Raw genomic sequence first — 23,970 nt, forward strand, 5'->3', positions numbered from 1 at the left:
TTTAGCCATTTCTAAGAGAAAAGCATCAAGTACATATTTTTGTGAATCCAGAGTCACATACATGCTAGATGGGCAAGAGAAGCAGATCCCTTTCCCTAAAGCTCACTAATTACTAGAATGAACTTTCAACAACCTGACAGTTTCATGGTCACCATCATGGATCCTATTTTTTTTTAAAAAACCCTATGTATGTAAATCTCTCAACTACCATGGTGAAATTCAAACACACCTTGAAATCAATGGTCCAGGACTTCGGATTGATCATCCAGCAACTTACCCACCATATCAAACATTAACCCATTACACTAGTACAAATTGCTTTTTCTTGTAGTGTTGATTCTACTTTCCAAATATCCCCTCCCCAATTCCACTGTTGCATCTAATTTAATTTGCTGCATAAAATGTCCCAAAAGCACAAATTTCATTGGATTTACTGACATGTTTATACCAAAATGATCAGATATTACTTCCGTCTGGGCACAACATAATCACAGATAAAACCATAAAACATAGTAGCAGAATTAGGCCATTCTGCTCATCAAGTCTGCTCAGCCATTCCATCATAACTGATTTATTGTCCCTCTCAAATCATTCTCCTGCCTTCTCTCCGTAACCTTGGATGCCTTTACTAATCACAAATCTATCAACTTCCACTTTAAATATATCCAATGACTTGGGCTTCACAGCTGCCTGTGGCGATGAATTCCAGATTCACCACCCTCTGGCTAAAGGAATTTCTTATCTCTGTTCTGAAGGGACGTCCTTGTAAGTAGATTCACAACGTGGATGCTGTGTTAACTTGTAAAACCAAATTGCACCATAAATGCACAGAAATTAGACAGCAGCTTGTTATTCATTTCTACAATTATAATTAAAACATCCATATCTTCATCTCAAAGGACTTTTTCGCTCAAGACAATCTTGACCTTCAATTCAGGTTCCCAATGTTCAGATGCAAAGCAACCAGATGCCTCAAAATCCAAAAGATATGCAGTACTATCATATTAGAAACTAAGCACTTACTTCCTTAGTCTTTTTTTCACTCATCTGAAATATTTGCCAACATCAGATTTTTGTGAAGAATGCTCTCATGACCTGTTTACTAGACTGGACCAAACTAAAGGTCTGCAATTTAGTCCAGAGTCAATATAACAGGCTTGGTACAACACAGTTGTAGCGGTGGCCTGCTGGAATCGTTTGCTTTCCCTGCACCTGTATAAATTCTTCAACTAAAAGAGCAATACCAAGGAGGTTCAGATGACACAGGAGAGGATTTAACTTAATAGACAGTAACTAGGCATAGACCACACAAAAACCACATTAAAACTAACAACCAGTCACAAAGAATGAAATTACTGCTCACGCTATGATTTGGGATTAGATTTCAAGTCCAAATTTTAATATAAATTTGGGGTTGCAGTAAAACCAGTCTGGGATTCAAGTCCACAATATCCCTCTGGTTTTGTTATTAGGATCATGAAACACACAATGAGAAATTCAGAATTCAACATGTGCCATCAACAATTTGATCTGATAATCTTAAACCTTTAAACTATTATTTATAAATACCGAAGTTGAAAGCAGACTTACTCTCTCTCATTCATACTGTCATGCACTGGACTTCAATCTGCTCTCACTTAAGGTTCTTCAAAAAAATTCCCACTCCCCACCACTTGCTCATAAGCCAACGAATGCCATCCTTTCAAATACTTTGTCAGCTCCTTGTTTAACACTACAATGAAATCAGCTACTACTACAATAGTAGTCCCTTTCGGGTCCTACCACTTGCTGTGTAATTTTTTTCCCCTCATGTCAACTTTGACTGTTTTGCCCATGCCCCTTAAGCTATTGAACCGCCAAAAAGGAGCTTGCATCTAAACCTTCCATGATTTTATATATTTATCAGATTCCTTGCCATTTCCTTAGTTCCTGGGAAAACAACCAGTGTATTCCTGGAATCATACTGCATCCTCCCCAAGTTCTCATGTATTTCCTACAACATGGAACACAGAATACTCCAATTGTGGCAAACCAGCATTTGATAAAGGATCACTATGTTTTTGTACTCTTTCCAATTCTATCGCTTTTATTCAAAGCCAAGATATCCATACACTTTTGTTTGAAACAACTCTCACAAAATTCTTTACTTTCCAATGAACTATGCATATACAAGCCCAAGTACATTCCTTTTTACAACACTTAGAATATTGCTCTTTAATCTTGTCCTTTCTCATTCTGACTACTAAACTGTAAAACTTTTTTCCTCAGCATCAAATACAGTATAATATATTGAGAAAAATAGTGGTCATAGTGGTCAGACTCCCAAGAAACTCCACCATACACTTCCCTCCAGTCCAATAAACAATCTCTTACAGCTAGCCATTTTCCTTTTATTTACCCATTTTGCTATCAATACTTGTCCAGTCCTTTTTATTCCTTAGCCTTCAATCTTCTGTGGCACCTTATCAATGCATTTGGAAACAATAGAAATAGGAACAGACCATTCAGATCATGACCAATTTATTCAGCAGCCCTTTCCTGCCCTATATGTTGAATCCCTTAATATCTAAATATCAGATCTCAGCAAATGAGCCTACACAGCCTTCCTGGTCAAAGAATTTCAAAGGGTCACTATTTTCTGGCCGAAGAAATTTCTTCTGCCCTGAATAGCCAACTTCTTGTGTGTCCCTGGCATTAAACATCATCACCATCCCTGCAACTCTCACACCCTTGGAGTTACATGATGTAATGCTTCATCAGACAACAAAGCTACCAGCCCAGAAAATTGTGGACCCGCTGCATTTGGATAGAGAGATTGAGATTGGTATACCATTTTTCAGATGAAGTTCTACAAGTGCCATTTATGTACAAGGATACCCAAGGCTTACCAAGCACTTCTTTGACCATTTAAAATAAATTGTTCACCCCTCCAGTTTTAGATTCTTCAACACACTCAGTTAGAAAACCATACTTTGTTCATCCTCCACACTAAAGCTGTCAACGTCTTACCCAGTGAAGCTACAGGCTAAAACCCCCCATGCTTACTTCATTATTCTTGTTACATGCACCTCCATTTCCTGACTTATACTTAAATTACCTCAACCATTTGGGAACCTATAAAAAAAATCTATATTTTCTGCCATTATCCTATATGTTAATATTAGATGTACGATACTTCATTTTCTATGTTGCTTCTTTCTTTTATAAGTCAATTTATATGTTACATTAACCTTTTCCTTCTCAGCTTTCTCTTGATAGTCATTAAGGTCGGATTGGAAATAACATCATCTCCTTGCTGAGAATCAACACTAGCGCACCTCAAGAATGTGTGCTTAGCCCACTGTCTACTCTTTCTATGCCTATGAATGTGTGGCTAAGCACAGTGAAAACAGCATCTATAAATTTAACAATGACACAACTCAGATGCATCAGAGGCATAAAGTGAGAAAGATTGGTTGAATGTGTCACAATGACGACTTTGCACTGAATGTTTTGTGGACTTCGGGAAGGTGTAGTTGAAGAAATACACAGCAGTCTTTACTGAGGGGTCAGCAGTGGAAAGGGTGAGCAGTTTTAAATTCCTGGGTGTTAACATCTCTGAAGACCCATCTTAGGCCCAATATATTGATGCAATTACGAAGAGGGCATGCCAGTGGCTATATCTTATTAGGAGTTTAAAGAGATCTGGTACCTCACCAAAGACTCCAGCAAATATCTCCAGATATATCATGCAGAAAATTCTAACTGGTTGCATCACCATCTGGAACAGAGGGGCCACTGCACAGGACTGGAAGAAACTGCAAAGGGTTGCAAACTCAACCAGCTCCATCATGGACACTAGCCTCCCCAGCATCAAGGATACCTTCAAAAGATAATGCCTCAAAGAGGCTGCATCCATCATCAAGGACACCCAACACCCAGGACATGCTTATTACCACCATCACAGGAGATACAGGAGCTTGAGGACACACGCGCAACAATTTAGAACAGCTTCTTCCACTCTACCATCAGATCTCTGAATGGACAATGAAGTCATGACACTATCTTACTACTGTTTGCTCTTTTTGCACTACTTACGTGCACTGTACTGTTGCCACACAAAAAATTACAAATTTTCACAACATACGTCATTGATAATAAACCTAATTCTGTAGTCATCCAAATTTGACTTTATTCCACACTTATCCACACAACTTTTGCTTGATAATAATCACATTTCTTCATGTCCAATATCCTGAATAAACAAAAGCACAGCAAAACTATTCTCACATGCTCCAAAGAACACACATCTAAGGTACATATTCTTCAGAAAGCTTGAAGACATAACGATGAACTTTACTTTAATATTCTAAGCTCTACTCCAGGAGTACTTGCAAAGCAAAGGTACTCTTTGCTCCTTCATTCAATTACCATCAACAGTCCTTCTCTGCTCCCAACTGCCAATCATGTCACTCTCTCAAGTCAATTTTATAACAATCTTTCCGAACTACTGGTAAAAGAGCAAGATTGAGATGCCTCACAAATCCAAAAACCTGAACTCATGACCTTCCTGATATAAGGAACTGCTCTAGTGCATGAGACCATTAGCAGTATAACCTCCTCTCTCTGTCATCCTCTAAGAGAGCAGAACAGAACAACAGACAAAACAAGATATCACAAAGTACTTCAGGATCCAAAAACAAAACAACTAAGCACGTATATCATGCAAAACTAATGGGGAGAAAAAGCTCACACTGGAGTTTAATTTGAATAAAGAATTTACTGGCTGTGCTCACACCATGGTTTTTGTTGGTTACGACAAAACAAGCAAGCAGTTTCTGGACCTATCCGACATTGCCAATTTAAAAATTGCAGCAGACCGTCTGATCTTAAAAAAAAACAAAAATAGATGTGAAATAAATTTTAAAATTATGAGCATTTTAACCAATAACAGTTTTGCAGTTCTGATTTACTGAAAGATTTCGAAATTATAATTAGCTAGACTATCCCGCAATGTTATAAGTAAGTTCAACCAGCTACTTGGCAGTTTTGCAGATCAAACCTAATTGGTTAGAAAGCGCCCCTTGCCAGAGGAAAAAGACCTTTTTCCGTCATCAAAACGTCTGGTGCAAGAACAATCCTTCTTGTGCCAACTTGCCATTTATTTTAAAAATTGGTAAAACAGCATGAAAGCAAAAAGATTTGGGAGAAAATAATTTAGCGTTCACTGCTTTGCCAGACAATACACATTCGCATTGAAAATTGATCAGCAGCAGCTCATTTACAGCATGGCGTTATTTTGCAGAATCTTCAACCCTTACGACTTTTGGAAATGAATAGCATCTTTAAAGTTTAAAGCCACCATTTCCCCTCCCACCCACCCGCTTTCATAAAATGGCTGTGGCCTTTTTAAACCAGGCCCAGGTTCCAACCCTGTAGCTGTTTGCTGCCAGACAGACTAAACAGTGTTGTTGAATTTTTTTTAAAAAATAGCCCAACCCACAGGCACAGGCATCAGTCACAAACCTCATAAAGTGCAGCAGTGCAAGGATCCAGCAAGTTGAGGCATTCAAGGCAAGAGCAAAAGAAGAATAATAAATCAAAAAAAAACTGATCTCTCTTCTCTTAAAAAAACACAACGCTCAAAAGCCAGCAGAGACTGTGGCGGCCATTTTGGCAGGAACTTAAGAGCTAGCTTCTGTAGGAAGCTTTTATTTGTGACCTTCAGAGAGAGGCTGTCATGTGATCTATTGCCCATCAATCAAATGGAGGGGTGGGGTAAGGGGGAGAGAGCGAGAGAGGCTGAGTCCCACCTTCCCTGGAAGCGCAGGGCCTCTGATTGGTAGATTACATGTTCGAACATGCAGCAAAACCCTGTAAGGTTAATCCCTCTGCTTACAGCACCAGAGCAATCTGCAACTTAGCAACAGCGTTAACTCTTCCACTGCCTTCCTGCAAGTTATTTGTTCCACTAAACACCCAGATATGTGTTGAACTTTCCACATTGTGTGGTCAATGCATGATACAAGTTACTTACAATCAGCAATTGTATTGCACCATTCACACTCCCAATAATCCACTGCCCATCCAGGAGTTTCCTGGGAGCTCCAGTGTTGCAGCCATTTCCTCCAGCACCCTAGTAAATGTTTCCCATCAACTTCACTTCTAAATCTCTCTTCGTAGGTTAAAGCCCAGCATTTGCTCTTTGAGCAGAATCCCAACATACACCAAACCCTTCTCCCACCTTGCCAACTGTCACGTTGCACAAATAACCTTACGTCTGGAGCACAGGTTAAGTTTAATTATTAACATTTATGGTTAATTCAACCAGACACAAATGCCTCAACTGCGCCACTAACTTCAACCAGCCTGGCTTTGACAAAATAAATCTACCATTTAGACTTACAAGCATCCAGGAATGAAACAGTCAAGCTGATTTCACAATGGCCTATATGGGTATTACCTAGCTCTGTGCACCTGGTTCTAAATGATCAATAAACTCATTTGATTAATCAAATACAACATACATGCAGTTTTTAAATTATATTTACGTTTTCTGGGTTGAGGCTAAAAGATAAATAATGAATTATACGACCCATTTTTTAGCTCCTGTTATAGCCCCCTATCACAGGCAATTGTTAGCATGATGCTGACCAGATTTTCAATTTCTGCTATAGCAAAGATTAAGTAATTGACTTCTGTTAGACGTGCTCACCTTGGATGTATGGAAGCTTCCATGTCTCCAATGTGAGCACGTCTAACAAAAAAATAAATTCAAGCCCAGTTGCCACTCCTGAGTAGTTCCTGATTGGAAAGCGCATGCGAGTACAGCCAAAGGAACAGGCTGTATTGTCATTCATTGTCAGTAACATCATGTTGCACCCCAGTAACCCTTGCTATTTCAGCAGCAAGCAAACAAACACAAAGGAAGTAAAAACAGCACACTCAGGGGCAGGCAAACCGAAGAATTACAGTTTAGGCTGCAGGGTTCTGGGATTCTGAATCAGTGGTGAAGGAGGAAAGGCAATATGATTCCAAGATATGATCATGCCTGGTCTGGGGAAATAGGATGTACTGGCATTCCCAGAGACTAAGTATCTAGAAAACCCTAGATCAGTGTGATAGAAAAGGCACAAGAGAGAAATAAAGAGAGAAAATATCATTTTATAAAATAAACTCACTCATAATCCTGTGACATTTAGCTGCAATCCTCAAGTCATTTATATTCATTTATATGGCATATTTAGCAAGGCTAGTATTTAACATTAATCCCTAATTACCCTTGATACATTAATAATAATCCTTCTCCACGAAGTCTAGTATTGCTTGGTGTGAAGTTTCACATTCTGACTCAATGACAACAAAGGAATGCCCATTTATTTCCAAGCTGTGATAATTTCTAACTTGGGGGGAACTCAAGTTATCTAATATATCTGCTGTTCACTGCTTTTCTGGGTGATAGAAAGCATATGTCTGTGTCATTATGGGTAGTTTGACAATCTAATAAAATGCTACCATTGTATATATGGTACAATATATACCTATACCATAAAAGCAGTGGAGAGAATGAATATATAATGTGATGAATGGGCTGCCAATCAAGCAGGTTGCTTTTTCCTGGAGTTGTTTAGGAGAGAGAGGCACTTGATCCCGAGTTGTTTTTGAGAAAGCATTTTCTTCAATGGGAGAATCTAGAACTAGAAAATAAGTGCTTATCTCTCATCCACTTGAAAAAGAGATAAGACAAAACATTCTTCTGAGAGTTCTGAATCTTTGCAACTCACATTCTCAATGAATGATGAAATCAAGAGTTTCTGAATATTTAAAAATTCTTAATAAGCAACAAGAATTATCAAAAGAAAGGTTATCACCTGTAGACTGGGACATGAAGTTGAGGTAAAGATCAGATCAACTTTGATCCCATTAAATAACAGTGCAGAGTTGAGACACTGTAATCCTACACCTAATTCATCTGTTCTTATGGATTTCGACTTTCTCAGTATTTAAGTTTTATCCATCTCAGCAAGTGGAAAACATTCCAACAAACTGCTGACTTAAATCTATTAAGTGATGAAAGGTTATCTGTGATTATTTGATGGGTCACTTGCCACTTCTGACATACTCTTACACCCACTGCATGTATATACACATATATATACACACACACACACACACAGTCAAGATAAAGTTCTGGCCAATGATAGAAAAGATGATGCTAAAATACCTGCATTTTCCATTTATATTTCAGATTTTGAGCACCTATAGCTTTTTCTTCCCCTGATTTTCAGATCTGGTCAACAGAGACTCTCATAATGTTGACAATGGAGGAATCTAACAAAGGTACTGCTCATCATAGGCAGTTGTTAGAATCAATCTCACTGAAGATTATCAATGTCTGGTATTTACATGGTTGATTACTACTTTACTTAATCTAAGCTTGAATGTCCAGCTCATACAGGCATAGTTTACTTATCTTGAGAGTTTTGTTTGTATTAGCTAAACTGAGGAAAAATACAAAGCAAAAGAAAGCTCAGTATAGAAAGTGAATTGAAAGAAACTGCCTCCTTCACTTACAGTGCCACAATATACAAAGGCGGAAATTTACTCGATGCAATCACATACAGTTGAACAAAATACAGTATAAGCAACTCTAATGCTCTCTGAGTACCCAATTGGTTAATTTTTAAATGCTGTTTTCCTTGGCAAAACTAAAGCAGAAAGGCCCTGCAGTTTTTTTTTTTGCCTCTTCCACTAAACAGAAGAAACTGGCAAGAAAACAATATGTCCAGTGTTACACATTTCAGGGTACAGAGAATTATAAGATATTACACTGTACACAGAATGTTCTGTTTGTTGTCTTTGAACTTTACAGTTATGAATATTTTGATTTTTAGGAACAGGAACTGATCAATTGGGTTAAACAAGACAGTTTCTTTTACTGGAAAAACTCCAGCTATCCACTTTCTAACCATATCCTTCAATTTTCTCTGCCAAAGAAGCATTTATCCCTTGAAGTGTATTTTACTGGCTTCTCCTAATTGGCTAATAGTTTCAGCTAACTTACTCCCTCAATGCTACCTTCTCAGCAATTAATTTTTTGTTGCTTGGGATATGACCCCCATTCCTATCAGGAAACAATGTGCATGATCAACTTTGCCAATTGCTAGAACAACACATCACACAGATTATTTTGAGGTCTGAATAACAAGCAATGCAACACATGCTACAAATATCATGGAATACTGATTACACTCAATTACACTCAGGCATAAAGAGAAACAGACTTAATATCAAGACTAAGTCAGAAGAGGGAAAAAGAAAATAAAGTTAGTTTTAGTTTGAGGATGAGGGAAGGACAGACAGGACAGAAGAAATATTCTGATAGGATATGACCAAATGCATGAATGCAACAGCTTCTGGATTCCCCATTGATGGCAATTCTGGTACATTGGAAGCAGTTAGCGCGTTCATTCCAATATACAGTCGGCCCTCTTTATCCGCAAGGGATTGATTCCAGGACCCCTCGTGGATACCAAAAAATGTGTATGCTCAAGTCTCTTATTCAGCCAGTCTCAATGCGGTGGACCTTAGGACCCAGTGGAACACTGAGACCTTATTTAACCTGCTGTAGTGCGGTGGACATTAGGACCCAGCAGCAGAGCTCTGAATCCGCACTGTTCACGAAAATAATCATGATCACGATTGAAAATAAAGTGGAAAAAATAAAGCAATCGGAAAGAGGTGAAACGCCATCGGTCAGTGGAAAAGCGTTAGGCTACAGTCGGTCAACAATCAGAACAATTTTAAAGGATACAGTGAGAAAGGCCTTGCCCCGATGAAAGCTACAATTATTACTAAGCAACACAGCGGTTTAATTATTGGGTTTTGGGTTTTTGCTCCTCCACATCAACCAGGCACGGATGGAGAGCACGCTCAGAAGTGGTCTGTCACTGGATCGAACTCAGGAACTTCCCAAGCCCGGCGCTGAAACATACGTTCTTAAGTATTTTATATGCATAGAAAGATAAAATATAAACTATATACTAAGAAAAACGTTTGACTAACTGACGCTAAATAACACCAGATGTAGTACCTGTTCCGACTTACATAGTAAGAGAACTTCCGATTCACGGTAACCTACCTCCTCCCATATACTTTAAATCATCTCTAGATTACGTATAATACCTAATACAATGTAAATGCTATGTAAAATATTTGTTATACTGCATTGTTTAGGGAATAATGACAAGAAAAAAAGTCTGTACATGCTCGAACAACAAGTGTTGGAAGAGTAGTTCCAGGTTTTCTTGATTCGCAGTTGGTTGAACTCGCGCATGCGGAACTCACAGATAAGGAGGGCTGACTGTATAGCAAAAACTCCTTGTGCCTCATGATTGTGAGTTTCTTTACCAAGACGCAAACCCAAGAAGATTGAAGGCAGGATGTCAATATGAATAACTACTTCCAGAAGAGTTATGCAACATGGTTGTCTACATGTTCTTATACCATTGTCTGTCATGTTGGAAACACTCAGCACATTAGGCTATATTACTGGAGGTAGGGAAGGTCAGAATCAAAAATCACAAATGACAAGTAGAGGTGGTCAGTTCTAATTCAGAGAGAAAGGAGCAAGTTATCCAAAGCTAGGTAAATAGACATAATATGGAAAGCTATTACATCCCAGGTGAAAGAGATGTTGTTCCTTGTTAACCTCATTGTAAAAGTGCAGAAGGCCACAGACTGATTTATTAGAATGGGAACTTGATGGAGAAAGTGGTAGCAAACCAGAATCTCAGGATCATATCTGAAGAATGAAGTGCTCCACAAAGCAAACATCCAATCTACGTTTGGTTTCTCCAAAAGCAGAGGAGAACGCCAGCTGTTCTACGAGATCAGAAGTCAACCAAATTGCTGCTTCTGATGGAAAGATTGCTTAGATCCCTGAAAGACGGAAAGGGACAAGGTGAAAGTACAGGTATTGAATTCAGCCATTTCAGTCTTGTATTTCACCATTTCCAGCACTGTATTTTGTTTTCTCTCTGCTGGTGATGTCAGATTTTATCTCCCCCTATTTACAACTCTTCCAGCCATCGCTTGTCAATTGCTAGCCTTTTCCAAACTTACGAGTCATCGAGATACACCACGGAAACAAGCCCTTCAACTGATTAGATCCTGAGCAACACACGCAAAAGTGCTGGAAGAACTCAGTAGACCAGGCAGCATCTGTAGAAATGTTGTAACAGTTGACGTTGGGTGCTGAGACGCTTTATTTACAGTAAACTTACTACGTTGACTCAGGCCTAGGGGACCGGTGTCGGGCACGATGATGAACTCTCCACTCCTCCTTCTCCCTCGTCAATGTGTTCAGTTCATCTATGTTAGCTGTGCCGCTATCTTCTAGGAGTGTGCTGACCATAGTCTTGGGAGGGCACCCAGGGTTCATCCTCCCATGCTTGGGCTCCCACGTGATGACTAGGTTGGCAGGTAGCCCAGGGTGGCGTAGGCAGTGCCCCACTAGTTGCAGTCTTCTCACCTCAATTTTAGTAGTGAGCATCGGTAGGTCGTCATAGAGCTCAACGTTCATCATGTGCTGTTGCACTATCATATTCCCATCAACTTCCCTCGGATTATTCCACTCACATACATAGTAAGTGAAATTTACAGTAATCAATCTTGAGGATGTAGGAGGAAACCAGATTACCTGGTGGAAACTTACAAGACCCTCGAGAGAACATTCAAACTCCACACAGGTCAGGGTTTAATGGGTCTCTGCAACTCCACTGACTGTGTTGTCTGCTGCCCTCTTTCAGCATCACTCTTTTAGTCTACATCCTTCAGATGGAAAATGGTAGTGAAAGCAAACATGGAACATCTGGAGAGTGCCACTAAGGAATTAATAATGGTAAATCATTTTTTGCTAGATAACTTAATCCTATTTTTCTGTCAGTAAAGGACACTACTTATATCCCAAAGATGACAAATGGGCTAGTTTCAAATAACATGGAAGAATCTGGATCCATCCTAATCAAAAAGGACAAGCAGTGCAAAAACTAAGAAGGCTAAAGGCAGAAAGGCAGAAAGAATACCAATAAGATAACCAAGTTTTTTTTTACAGGAAGTGGCTACAAAGGTAGTGCAGTCATTGGTTGAAGTTTTTCAAAACTTAATTCTATGAGTAAGTAAACACAAATATGATATTCTTATTCAAGGAAGGAAGTCAAAAAGCTGAAAACTAAACACCACTCAGCTAACAAAATGATGGAGTGTATAAGTAAAGATCACTTTAGAGAAGCTTGGTGCATTCAAGTTAACATAGTTTTATAAACAGAAATCACCTTTCACAAATTGGCTGGAGTTCTTTGAGGATGTAACAAACAGATTCAGGTGAACTTGGAGCTTTCCAGAAGGTGTGTGACAAACTGTCATATAACAGGCTGTTATACAAGAGCACATGGTATTGGGGAATGCATATTATCATCGATTGAAGACTGATTACAAAAAAGAACACAGGGTCAGAAGGATTCCCTTAGTGTCCTTTTCTCCCATGGTCCATCTCCCATCAGATACATTCTTCTCCATCCCTTTACTTTTCCCATCCATCTGGCTTCACCTATCACCTTCTAAGCTAGTGCTCTTTCATCTCCCCTCCCCTTTTTATTCCAATGCCTTTCCTCTTTCCTTTTCAGTCCTGAAGAAGGGTGTCAGCCCAAAACATCAGTTCTTTATTTATTTCCATAGATGCTGCCTGATTTGACCAGCACTTTGTGGGTGCTGCTCTGGATTTCTAGCATCAGCCAAATCTCATGTTTATAAATTATGCTTAATTTAGGAAAATGTGAGGTCATGTAGTTCAAAAAGCAGAACACATGGTTAGCAAACAGATACAGCAAGCTGCTAAAAAGGCAAATCATTTATAAATACAATACCATACATCGGAAGAGCAAGGCATCTGGAGTATTGTATCTGATTTTGGTCCCCTTATTTAAGAAAGCACATACAAACACTAGAGGCTATCCAGAAGAGGTTCTCTTTACCAATTCCTAGTCTAACAGACTAGCTTTAACAGGAATGGCTGTACAAGTCAGGTTTCTTTTTTTTTGAGTATACAAGAATTAGGGGGTGATCATATTTGAAACATATAGGATTCCAAAAGAGCATGCCAATATAGACGTTGCAGTTTTGCACCAGTAGTCGAGGCTCAAACAAGACAAAGGGCAATTACTTAAAACTGAAGATCATAGGAATTTCTTCTTGCAGTGTATGGTCAATCTCTGGAACTGTGAAGGTTTGCTCGGTGAGTTATTTACAAGCTAAGTGAATTTTGGAAAGAGGGGGAGTTGAGAGCTGAGACAGGAGCAGATCATAGTGAATGGCAGGGTAAGCAGCCTATCACTGCTCTTAATTTTTCCAGGGTGCTTTTTTTCTGTGGACCAACCTTCCCCCACCACCCATCCTTCAATGCAATTTAAACCTCTTTTATTGCTAGCTTTTCAAAGTTCTAATGAAAGGCCACCAACCTGAAATATAACAGCTTCTGGTTCCACAGATGTAGCCTGAATTGTTGAGTATTTCCAGAATTTTCTGCTTTTTTTCCTAACAGACAAGGCAAATAGATGGCGACTTTCCTTCAGTCTGCTGCGTGGTGGCCAGGCAGGAGTGCTCACACAGCCAAGCAAAAAGAAATGGCACTCAGCCCAGAAACTTGAATTTTCTGGTGGTGATTAAATTTACTAGGGGGCCCACAGAAACTTATGTTTACATGTCAGACCTCAGCTGATGCAACAAGAAGGCATCAAGTTTTTAGAATCAGGAGTGGGAAACAAAACTACAAATGTGCAACAGGCATATTTTAATGAACAATTTATTTAAATTCCACATCACCCAATTTCTGAAGTCTGAGCCTTTCAGCAGAAGTTAGTGGATGATCTCATGCAGTTGGAATTGTTGTAGGCTAGTTATGAAAGGAAGTAAATGTGAACATGAAAACTGTATTACTGCCGCACCAGTATATTCTTTGTAGCATAACTCCTCCCTTTGGCTGGGAACAATGGCCCTAAAGAATTCAGGAAAGCTTTAAGCAGGCTAGTTTCATGTTGTAGACTGCTTGGGTGGAGGTGGCATTGTAATAATTAAATTTGAGCTGTTAACCCTATACCTCTGCTCCTTTCCTTAAAATATTATTGCTAATTATGTTGCAATAGTTACTAAAATTAAATCCCTAACACATTCACAATTTATCCAGTTTGTTATTTAAATGTCTTTGGGATACAATCTGTATGCTAATTAAAAATAGACACATTGATTACACTGAAACTTTTCACTATAACCAAACAAATGAAGACGAGTGGATCAATTAAGTTTCGTGACCACGCTATTGTGATGACTGGCAGTGAGTTTAGGCACATCATTTGTAAGTAATTATCCTTCACTTGCTGCATTTTACTAAAGAAATGACCCTGGTATTATTGGAAATTACTATGGTTTCTGCCTCCTCTTTATTAGATATTCAATTTAATCATTAACTTAACTTTGATGCACAATAAACTGCTTGGTGCAAGTCCTATGAACCACACAAGCTCCAATTCATTGGGTGATCTGGTTGCTGTCAATAAACAGAACCCAAAACTTTCAATCATTTAACACTGCCTTGCACAGAATCCAAGGGTGCAGTATATATGCAAGCCTGGACCAATCACCTGGTTACAGTGATCAATGCAATGTCCAAGTTCAAGAGCATAAAGAGCAATGGTAGGCAAAAGGGAGTATACTTTCAATAATGCTCCCTATACTTTATGAAAGGATTGATTTCATCCACCATCATCCTCAATGCACATCCCTTTGGCACTTAAAAATAGAGTGAAAGAATCATATAGATGTATGGAAATGGGCCCTTAAGCCCAGTTTGTCCATGCCAACCAAGTCATTATCTTGAGCTCGTCCTATTCGCCTGCATTTGGCCCAGGCCTTTCCTATCCATGTATCTGTCCAAATATTCTTAAATTTAATTTTACCCACCTCACCCACTTCCTCTGGCATCTCACACCCCTTGTGTAAAGCTTTGCTCTCAGGCCACCTTTAAATCTTTCCCTTCTCACAATCTTGTAACCACTCAGCTAGCTCACCTTAGATTCCATGTAACCTGATTTCCCAGGTCTTTTAAAAGGTCCTTCTAAAGTCCCTATGAACAGCATTTACATCTCTGCCTTCAATCTTCTTGGGGTCATGTCGCTAAAGGAACTCACATTCATGAGACACAACTTCCAGCAAAGAAAACGATCATAAGTGTCCTTAATTAGTCCTTGCCTTCCCAAATGTTGATAGATTCCATTTCCCTGAATCACTGCCAATTACCCTCCCACTATAGAAAATGGGAAATAGGAAGGGTACAATCACTGTGATGGGATTGTACTATGACACCACCCCCACCCCCCGCCCCCAATAGCCACACAGATATTAAGGAACAGATATGCAGTAGATTAAGGGAAGTTGTAAAAATAGGGTTGTTGTCATGGGAGTCTTCAACTTACCTAACATAAATTGGAACTACCTGAAGGCAAGACATTTTTTTAAATCAATATATAGATAGCCCAGTAAGAGGAGGGGCTGTACTGTACCTAGGGATAAGTAGGGAGCCAGACCAAGTGACTGACTTTTCAGTAATGAACCATTAGGATACAGTGACCACAATTTCTTTAAGTTTTAACACAGGTTAAGTATGGACCTCGCGGCAGAGTATTAAATTGGTGCAGAGCAAGTAATGAGAGAATTACGAGAGCACAAACTAAGGAGAGTTAATTGGGAACAGTTATTTTTGGGTAAGTCAACATTTGACATGTGAAGGGTGCTTAAAGACCAAGTGGACAGAGTATAGGACAGGTATTTTTCAGTCAGAACAAGGATGGCAAAGTAAGAGAACCTTGGATGTTGAAAGAGGTGGTTAATTTAGTCAAGAGGAGAAAGCATAAGTATTAAAATTTAGGAAGCTAGAATCAAACAGAGCCCTTGAGGATTATAAAGAAGCCACAGAAGAACTCGGGAAGGGAATTATGAAAGCCAGGAGGGGCCATGGGAAGTCCTTGGCAAGTAAAATTAAAGAGAATCCCAAGGCATTCTATGGATACTTCAAGAGCGAAGGGAAAACTAGGAAGAGAGTACGACCACTCAAGGTAAAAAGTGGGGGGGGGGGGGGGGGGGAACATCTGCTTGGATGCAGAGGATATAGATGAGGACCTTAATAAATACATCAATATTTACCAAGGAGAAGGATGTGGAGGATAGGTTGATCAGTGTCAAGCAAACTGATGTGCTAGGGTATTTCAACATAAAGGAGGATGTTGGATAAATTCACAGGGCCTGATGAGATATAACCCAGATTATTGAGAGAGGCAAGAGAAGAGATTACTGGGGCCTTGACTAATATCTTTGTGACCTCTCAAGCCACAGGTGAGGTCCCAGAGGACTGGCAAGTAGCTAATGTTGCTCCATTATTCAAGAATGGAACAATGGATAATCCTGGAAACTGCTAAGTTTCACATCAATGGTAGCAAAGTTACTGGAGAGGATTCTTAAGGATGGGATTTATGAGCATTCGGAAAATGTCCTAATTAGGAAGAGCGAGCATGGCTTCATGCAGGACAAGTTGTGTCTTATTAACTTGATTGAATTTTTTTAACAAGGTGACCAGGGTGACTGTTGAAGATAGAGCTGCGGATGGTGTCTACATGGATTTTTGTAAGCTGTTTGACAAGGGCCCTCATGGGAGGCTCATCCACAAAATTAAGATGCATGGCAAATTAGCTGTTTGGGTTCAGAACTGGCTGGCCCATAGAAGACAGAGGGTCGTCCTCCTCCTTGATGGTAGCAATGAGAAGAGGGTCATGATGGGTTCCTTAATGATGGATGCCACTTTTTTGAAGATGTCCTCAATGCTAGGGAGGCTTGTGCCCATAATGGAGCCGGCTGAATTTGCATACCTGCAGCTTCTTCCAAACCTGTGGTCCCTTCATATCAAAGGTGATGCAACCAGTTAGAATGCTCTCCATGGTACAGCTATAAAAATTTATGTCTTTAGTGACATACCACATCTCTTCAAACTCCTAATATAGCCACTGTCATGCATTCTTTATAGTTGCATCAATATGTTGGGCACAGGAGATCTTCAGAGACGTTGACAACCAAGAACTTGAAACTTCTTACCCTTTCCATCGCTGATCCCCCTGATGAGGACTGATATGTGTTCCCTTTACTCTTCCTTCCTGAAGTCCACAATCAGTTCCTTGGTCTTACTGATGTTAAATGCAAGGTTGTTGTTGCGACACCACTTAACCAGCTGATCTATCTCACCACCTCATCATCTTCTGAAATTCTGGCAACAATAGTAGTGCATTTGGCTAACTTACAGAAGGTGTTTGAGCTGTGATTAGCCATACTGTCATGGGTGTAGAGCAGGTATTCCAAACCTAGAGTTCACAGACCCTTGGTTAGCGATAGGGATCCACAGTATTAAAAAAAAGGTTAGGAATCCCTGGTGTAGAGAGAGTAAAGCAGTGGGCTAAGCACACATCCTTGAGATGAACAATGCTGATTGTCATTCATTCAGCGAAGAGGTAATGTTATTACTGACTGTAGTCTCCCAATGAGGAAGTCAAGGATCTAGATACAGAGAGAGGTACAGAGACCCAGGTTTTGGAGGTTGTTGATTAATACTGAGGCTGTGATGGTGTCAAACACTGAGATGTAATCAATTAACAGCACCTGACATGGGTATTGCTAGATGATCCGAATTAATGTTGAATGAGTTATTTTATTCGTAGCCTGTTATTCTCAGGTACCACAAAGTTCAAAATTATACTTTAGTGTTTCTGTACATTCTTTGAGTCATAATCCATGAATGAAGTCTTCTTCCCTCAAAAAGCAAACTTAAATTCAAAACAAAAAATCCTGCAAGTACAGGAGATCTGAAATCAAAACTAAAATTGCTAGAACCACTCACCTGTTGATAAAGAGCTCGATTCACAGGTTGAATACTCCTTACAAAACAAGAAATAAATTGGAACCTGTTGTTCCACATCAAGAGGTGGGAGCCCATGCTCAAGACCACCAAATTTTGATCCTCACAGGAGTAACTTATTGGTTACAGCACAGTGGAGAACCCCACTGTGCAATGCCATAAATATTTCTATAGTAATTCATCCATATTGTGACTATTTGGGAAGAATTGAGGAAGAGATTTGTCAAATACAGCCCAAATTAAAGCCTTTAATAAAACAAGTTTAATCAGCTGAATCACTTTCTTGTCAATTATATCATTGTTAATACAAGTACTTTGGGTTATTTTCTGCTCCTTTTTCATCTACCTGGAAGTATAAATGAACAATCTCCCTCAGATACTGATTAGCAAGTTTAGAATCAGAATCAGGTTTAATATCACTGGCAAATGTCGTGAAGTGTGTTGTTTAGCAGCAGCAATACATTGTGATAAATAATAATAAAAATTATAAATTACAATAAAGAAAATTAAGTAATGCAAAATAAAGGGGAAAATAGTGCTCATGGGTTCATTGTCCATTCAGAAATCTGATGGTGGAAGGGAAGAAGCTGTTCCTAAAACGTTGAGTGCGTATTTTCAGACTCATGGATTTCTTCCTTGATGGTAGCAATGAGAAGAGGGCATGTCCTGGGTGATGGAGATCCTTAATGATGAGCACTGCCTTTTTGAGGCAACAACTTTTGAAGGTGTACTGGACAGTATGGAGGCTAGTGCCCATGATGAAGCCAACTAGGTTTACAACTCTCAGCAGTTTTTTCTGATTGTGTGCAGTAGACCCTCCATACCAGATGGTGGTGCAACCAGCTAGAATGTAAATATGTAGAAATTTGTGAGTGTCTTTGGTGATATATCAATTCTCTTCAAACACCTAATGAAATATAGCCACTGTTATGCCTTCTTTGCAATTACATCAACATGTTGGGCCCAGGATAGATCCTCAAAGATGCTGATGCTCAGGAACTTGAAACTACTCACCATTTCCATTATTGATCCCTCAAAGAGGAAATGGTGTGTGTTCCCTTGACTTCCCCTTCCTGAAGTCCACAATCAATTCCTTGATCTTACTGATGTTAAGTGCAAGGTTGTTACTTTGACACCACTCAACCAGCTGATCTATCTCGCTCCTACATGTCTCCTCAGTTTTATCCTTGTCAACTATCAAATCCATCAGCAGATTTCATCACCTTCAATGAACTGTTACGTTGGTTGATAAATATTTGAGGGGATTCCACTGAATAGTTTTCCCTGTCAACAAAGGACAAAAAACTCTTAAAGAATACACCGAACACACATGATACATTGTGTGAACTGTATATAAGATAGCACATATACTAAAACAAAGCTGACAGACCAAAAGCAAATATGGATGCTCAAAAGATAGAGACTGTAGTAAGTTAAGGTTTTGAATATTTATACCAATCATAGGGAAGTACCTAAAGTGGTCTTATCCCTTGGATCACCAGGTTGTGTCAGCAAATACTGAGGTACATGTTTACATTACAATCCTTCACATTTAGAGTAGTGGCAGAAAGGTCAGTAAACACAGGATAGAGTGTAGAAATACATGCCTTTAAGCTTAAATATGACATTTAGCCAAACTAGACTAGGCTGGCAATTATGCGCCGGCAATATGTACGCAGAGCAGAGATGACAAGGTATTTTTAAAAAACAATGCTGTGGAAGTAGATTCAATACAAATTGTCATAAAAGAATTTGATAAATACAAGGGGAAAATGTTAAGGGCATTTGGAAGAAAGCATGATAATGAAGACCCAAGAGTCTACAGATGCTGGAATCTGGAGCAAAAGAAAATTGCTAGATGAACTTAGTGGGTAAATCAGCAATTCTAGAGGCAGATTGACTCTCTGGGTCATGGCACGAGATAAAAGCTTGTAAGAATGAAAGTCACAAACTACTGTTAAAAGGAAAAAAAAGGAACATAAATTGTCATTCTAAGTAAATAGTGAAATTATTGACTGAAACCATAAGGAGCAGAATTAGACTATTTGACCCATCACATCTACTCCACCATTTCATCATAACTGACATGTTATCCTCTCAACCCCACTTTCCTGCCTTCTCCTCATTAATTTTAAACCTGGTCAATCAAGAACCTATCAACTTCTGCTTTAAATATACTCAGTGACTCAGCCTCCATAGTCGCCTGTGGCAATGAATTCCACAGATTCACCACAAACTGGCTAAAGTAGTTCCTCCTCACCTCTGTTCTAAATGGATGCCCCTCAATTCTGAGAATGTGCCCTTTGATCCTCAACCTCCCCACTATCAGAAACATCCTCTCCACATCAACTCCGTCTAGGCTTTTCAATATTCGATTGGTTTCAATAAGATCCCTCATCAATCTTCCAAACTCCATCAAATACAGGCCCAGAGCCATCAAACGCTCCTCATATGCTCCAAATCCTTTTATTCCAGGGATCATTCTCTGAACCTCCTCTGGGCCGTCTCCAATGCCAATAATATTTTTCTTAGATAAGGGGCCCAAAACTGCTCACTACACTCAAACTGTGGTCTGACCAGTACCTTGTAAACCCTCAGCATCACATCCTTGCTTTTATATCCGAGTCCTCTTGAAATGAATCCTAACATTGCATTCGTCTTCCTCACTACTAACTCAACCTGCAAGCTAACCTTTACGGAATCCTGCACAGGGACTCCCAAGTCCCTTTGTATCTCTGATTGCTTAATTTTCTCCCTATTTAGAAAATAGTCTACAACTTCCTTCTATCAAAGTGTATGACCATACACTTTCCTACACTGTATTCCATCCCCCACTTCTTTGCCCAGTCTTCTAATCTGTTTAAGCCCTTCTGCAGACTTCTTGCTTCCTCAACACTACCTGCCCCTCCACTTATCTTTGTATCAACCACAAACTTGGCCACAAAGCCACCAACTCAATCATCCAAATCACTGATATAGAACATGGAATGAAGCAGAACCAACACGACCCCTACAGAATACCACTAGTCACCAGCAGCCAAATTGATGGCATTCTACAAATTCCCTCTTGGGAACCAGCACCAACCTGATTCTCCTCAATCTACCTGCATATTGATATTCCCCCATGAATAATGTAACATTGGCCTTTTTACATGCCTTTTCTATCTCCCGTTGTAATCTGTAATTCAGTCGGACTTCTAACACTGAAGCTTCACCAACATCTTTTTTTAATGCCATGGACCAATATTATTAAGCAAGGGGTCCATGGACTCCAGGTTGGGAACCCAATATAAACAAAAGCTAAAATGCTGCATTTAATGAAAATCAGAAATAAAAGCAGAACATGCTGGAGATACTCTAGAAATCAGGTGCCATCTATGCTGACGGAAATAGTGTCTTATGTTTGAGGTTAACAACTGATCAATGAATTTCTGATGAAAGGGTATAAATCTAAAGCTTGAACTGTTTTATACTGGATCTTGTTAGACCTGATGAGTATCTCCAGCATTTTGATTTCATTTAAGGTTGAGAATACATAGATTTTGTTGGAAATAACAGGTTCATTTTATTTGTCACCTTCAATTCTATAACTTCTTTTAACATTTTCCAAGTCTAATTACTAATGCAAATTCTGGCATCCTTTAGCCAAGCAGGTTTAAATCTTGCTCCAGAAACTTCACACACAAAACTAGGCAGCAGCCCGAGGAAAGTATTGAAAGACTGCTGTACATGGCAGAAAGATGGCAGGCATTTTTCAGATAAATATTTAAACTGAGGTCCCATCTATTCTCTCCAGTTTATATAAAGATCCTTTATCACTACTTCATAGAACAGCAGTTAAGCTATCCCTATTACTAATTTATTGTTTGAGAACACCAGCGATCTGAAAAATGGCTGCCATATCTCAACAGGAATTATAATTCAACTGTAAAACAAAGCAACAGCCTGAAAGGAAGTGCCCAATATAAATGTACCTCTTAAAGAACTTTAACTATATTCACACAGAATTACTTCCCAGAGAAAAAGTACAAGCTTTCCCCAAACTGGGCCCTTGCCTTGTTGATGCAAGCTAATTCTTTTTCATATGGTCAGAGTTGCTACACAGCACACATACACTTGGTATAACTGGTTTAGACAAACAGCTGCTCTGGATCAAATTGTACGTAGACAGGCAGTTTGATTCCAACTACACTCTAATGTGCCCTTCACTATAATGGAAAAAGCACTGCTAAAATTTACAAGGTTGCTACTTTAATTTTGCCTAAATTCACCTTATGAATTTGATTAAATCTTACTTTGGCATTCAGAAATCTAGTCAGAAATTCTGCTGGAGGGAAGATCAAGCTTTACAGGAAAAAGCACACAATTAATGTGATTTGGGAAATTAACCAATAGCAAGGTCCATAAAGTATTTTATTCAAAAGAACTCAATATAATAGACAATTGTGAGCCATCATCAAGAATGGATAGGTCCCTAAGATAGAAGCCAATGAGAACCCCTGTACAGACTCGCGCTCGAGGTTCACCCATTGCGGACAATGAATTTCATCCAGATCTTGTGTCCAAAACGTTAAATATTGTCCAATAGTAGAATCTAAAATTCGGCATTGCCAAACCACCCTTCTTTTTTGATTTCTGTAAATTTTTCTTACTTAATCTAGGATTTCTATTCTGCCATATATATGAAGAAATTTTAGAGTCAATAATATCAAAAAAGGATTTAGAAATGAAAATTGGTACCGCCTGAAATAGATATAGAAATTTAGGTAAAATAGTCATTTTATTAGTATTAATTCTACCAGTCGATGATAAGGACAATTGGGACCATTTAGTAAGCAGTTGTTGAACATGATCAATCAAGGGTAAAAAGTTAACTCTAAATAGATCCTTACACTTCTTAGTAATTTTAACACCCAAATAAGTAATCAGCAACCAGTCTGAATGGTGATTGTCCAGAGATTGGAGCTTGCATATTTAATGGGAAAATTTCACTCTTATTAAGATTCAATTTATAACTAGAAAAAGTACTAAATTAAGCAAGTAGTATTATTGCAGGGATGGATTTCTCTGGGTTAGGGATATATAATAACAGGTCATCTGCATATAGTGATACCTTATATATCTCATTCCCATGAATAATTCCAAATATATTGGGTAAATCAAAAAAATTCAATAAACAAATGACTAATCCAATAACTAAACATACAATACGAATATGGTTTCCATTTCGTAAATTTTTTGGATTGGATAAATTTATCCTATTATAATCTATTTTTTTCTTCTAACCTTCTAGAATTGATCAAGCTTTTCTTTTATGGAGAACAAAGGGAATAACATGTTTTCGTGACTTATTCGTGGATAACTGTCTCATGTCTTTTGAACATTTGTCTAATAAATATAGTTTGCCTAGACAGATATTTACACATTAGAAACTTTTTGAATATTATGTTACCTACTTTTTCGGTTTCACATCAAACTAAAATTACAGAAAAAAATTTAAGTTTAAACCCCTATCAGAAGAGTTTAATAGCAATTATTTATGATCTGATTACAAAAATATGTCTAGGTACATCTGATAAAATTAAGAATGAATGGGAAAGAGAACTTCAGGTATCTTTACATATAGAGAAATGGGAGAAAATTCTCCAACTAGTTAACACCTCTTCAATGTGTGCTAGACACACCTTGATACAATTTAAGGTGGTTCATAAGGCCCATATGTCCAAGGGTAAGTTAGCTCGCTTTGTCATATAAATTCTGTCTGTGACAGATGTAAGTCTGAGGTAGCTTCCTTGACACATATGTTCTGGTGTTACCCTCTTTTGGAAAAATATCAGTAAGATATTTTTGATATTATTTCAGCAGTTTTGCATATTGATATACAACCTCATCCTATTAATGCAATATTTGGATTACCAGTGATGGACTCTAGTCAATTATCCCCTTCAGCTTGCCATTTGATTGCATTTGTTACATTAATA

General features: G+C 38.7%; 1 protein-coding gene across 5 annotated transcripts in view; it reads right to left on the reverse strand.

Annotated features, from left to right (window-relative positions):
- The window catches only part of tnrc6ba (trinucleotide repeat containing adaptor 6Ba), a 196,546-nt gene that overhangs the window by 118,448 nt on the left and 54,128 nt on the right, over positions 1 to 23,970 (reverse strand). Inside the window, exon 1 of one of the 5 annotated variants that reach the window (XM_059953570.1) lies at positions 13,497 to 13,650. The exons of 2 other annotated variants lie outside the window; for them this stretch is intronic. Coding sequence is in view for 1 of the 3 variants with exons in the window: in XM_059953569.1 (XP_059809552.1) it covers positions 5,506 to 5,510 (5 nt within the window). In the remaining 2 variants the exon portion in view is untranslated. Of the gene's footprint in view, positions 1 to 5,505; positions 5,684 to 6,016; positions 6,138 to 13,496; positions 13,651 to 23,970 lie in introns of those variants that run through there. 2 more of the 5 variants (XM_059953572.1, XM_059953569.1) reach the window with 2 other exon arrangements.

The sequence above is a fragment of the Hypanus sabinus genome, chromosome 29, assembly GCF_030144855.1.
Source record: "Hypanus sabinus isolate sHypSab1 chromosome 29, sHypSab1.hap1, whole genome shotgun sequence".
NCBI classification, from domain to species: domain Eukaryota; kingdom Metazoa; phylum Chordata; class Chondrichthyes; order Myliobatiformes; family Dasyatidae; genus Hypanus; species Hypanus sabinus.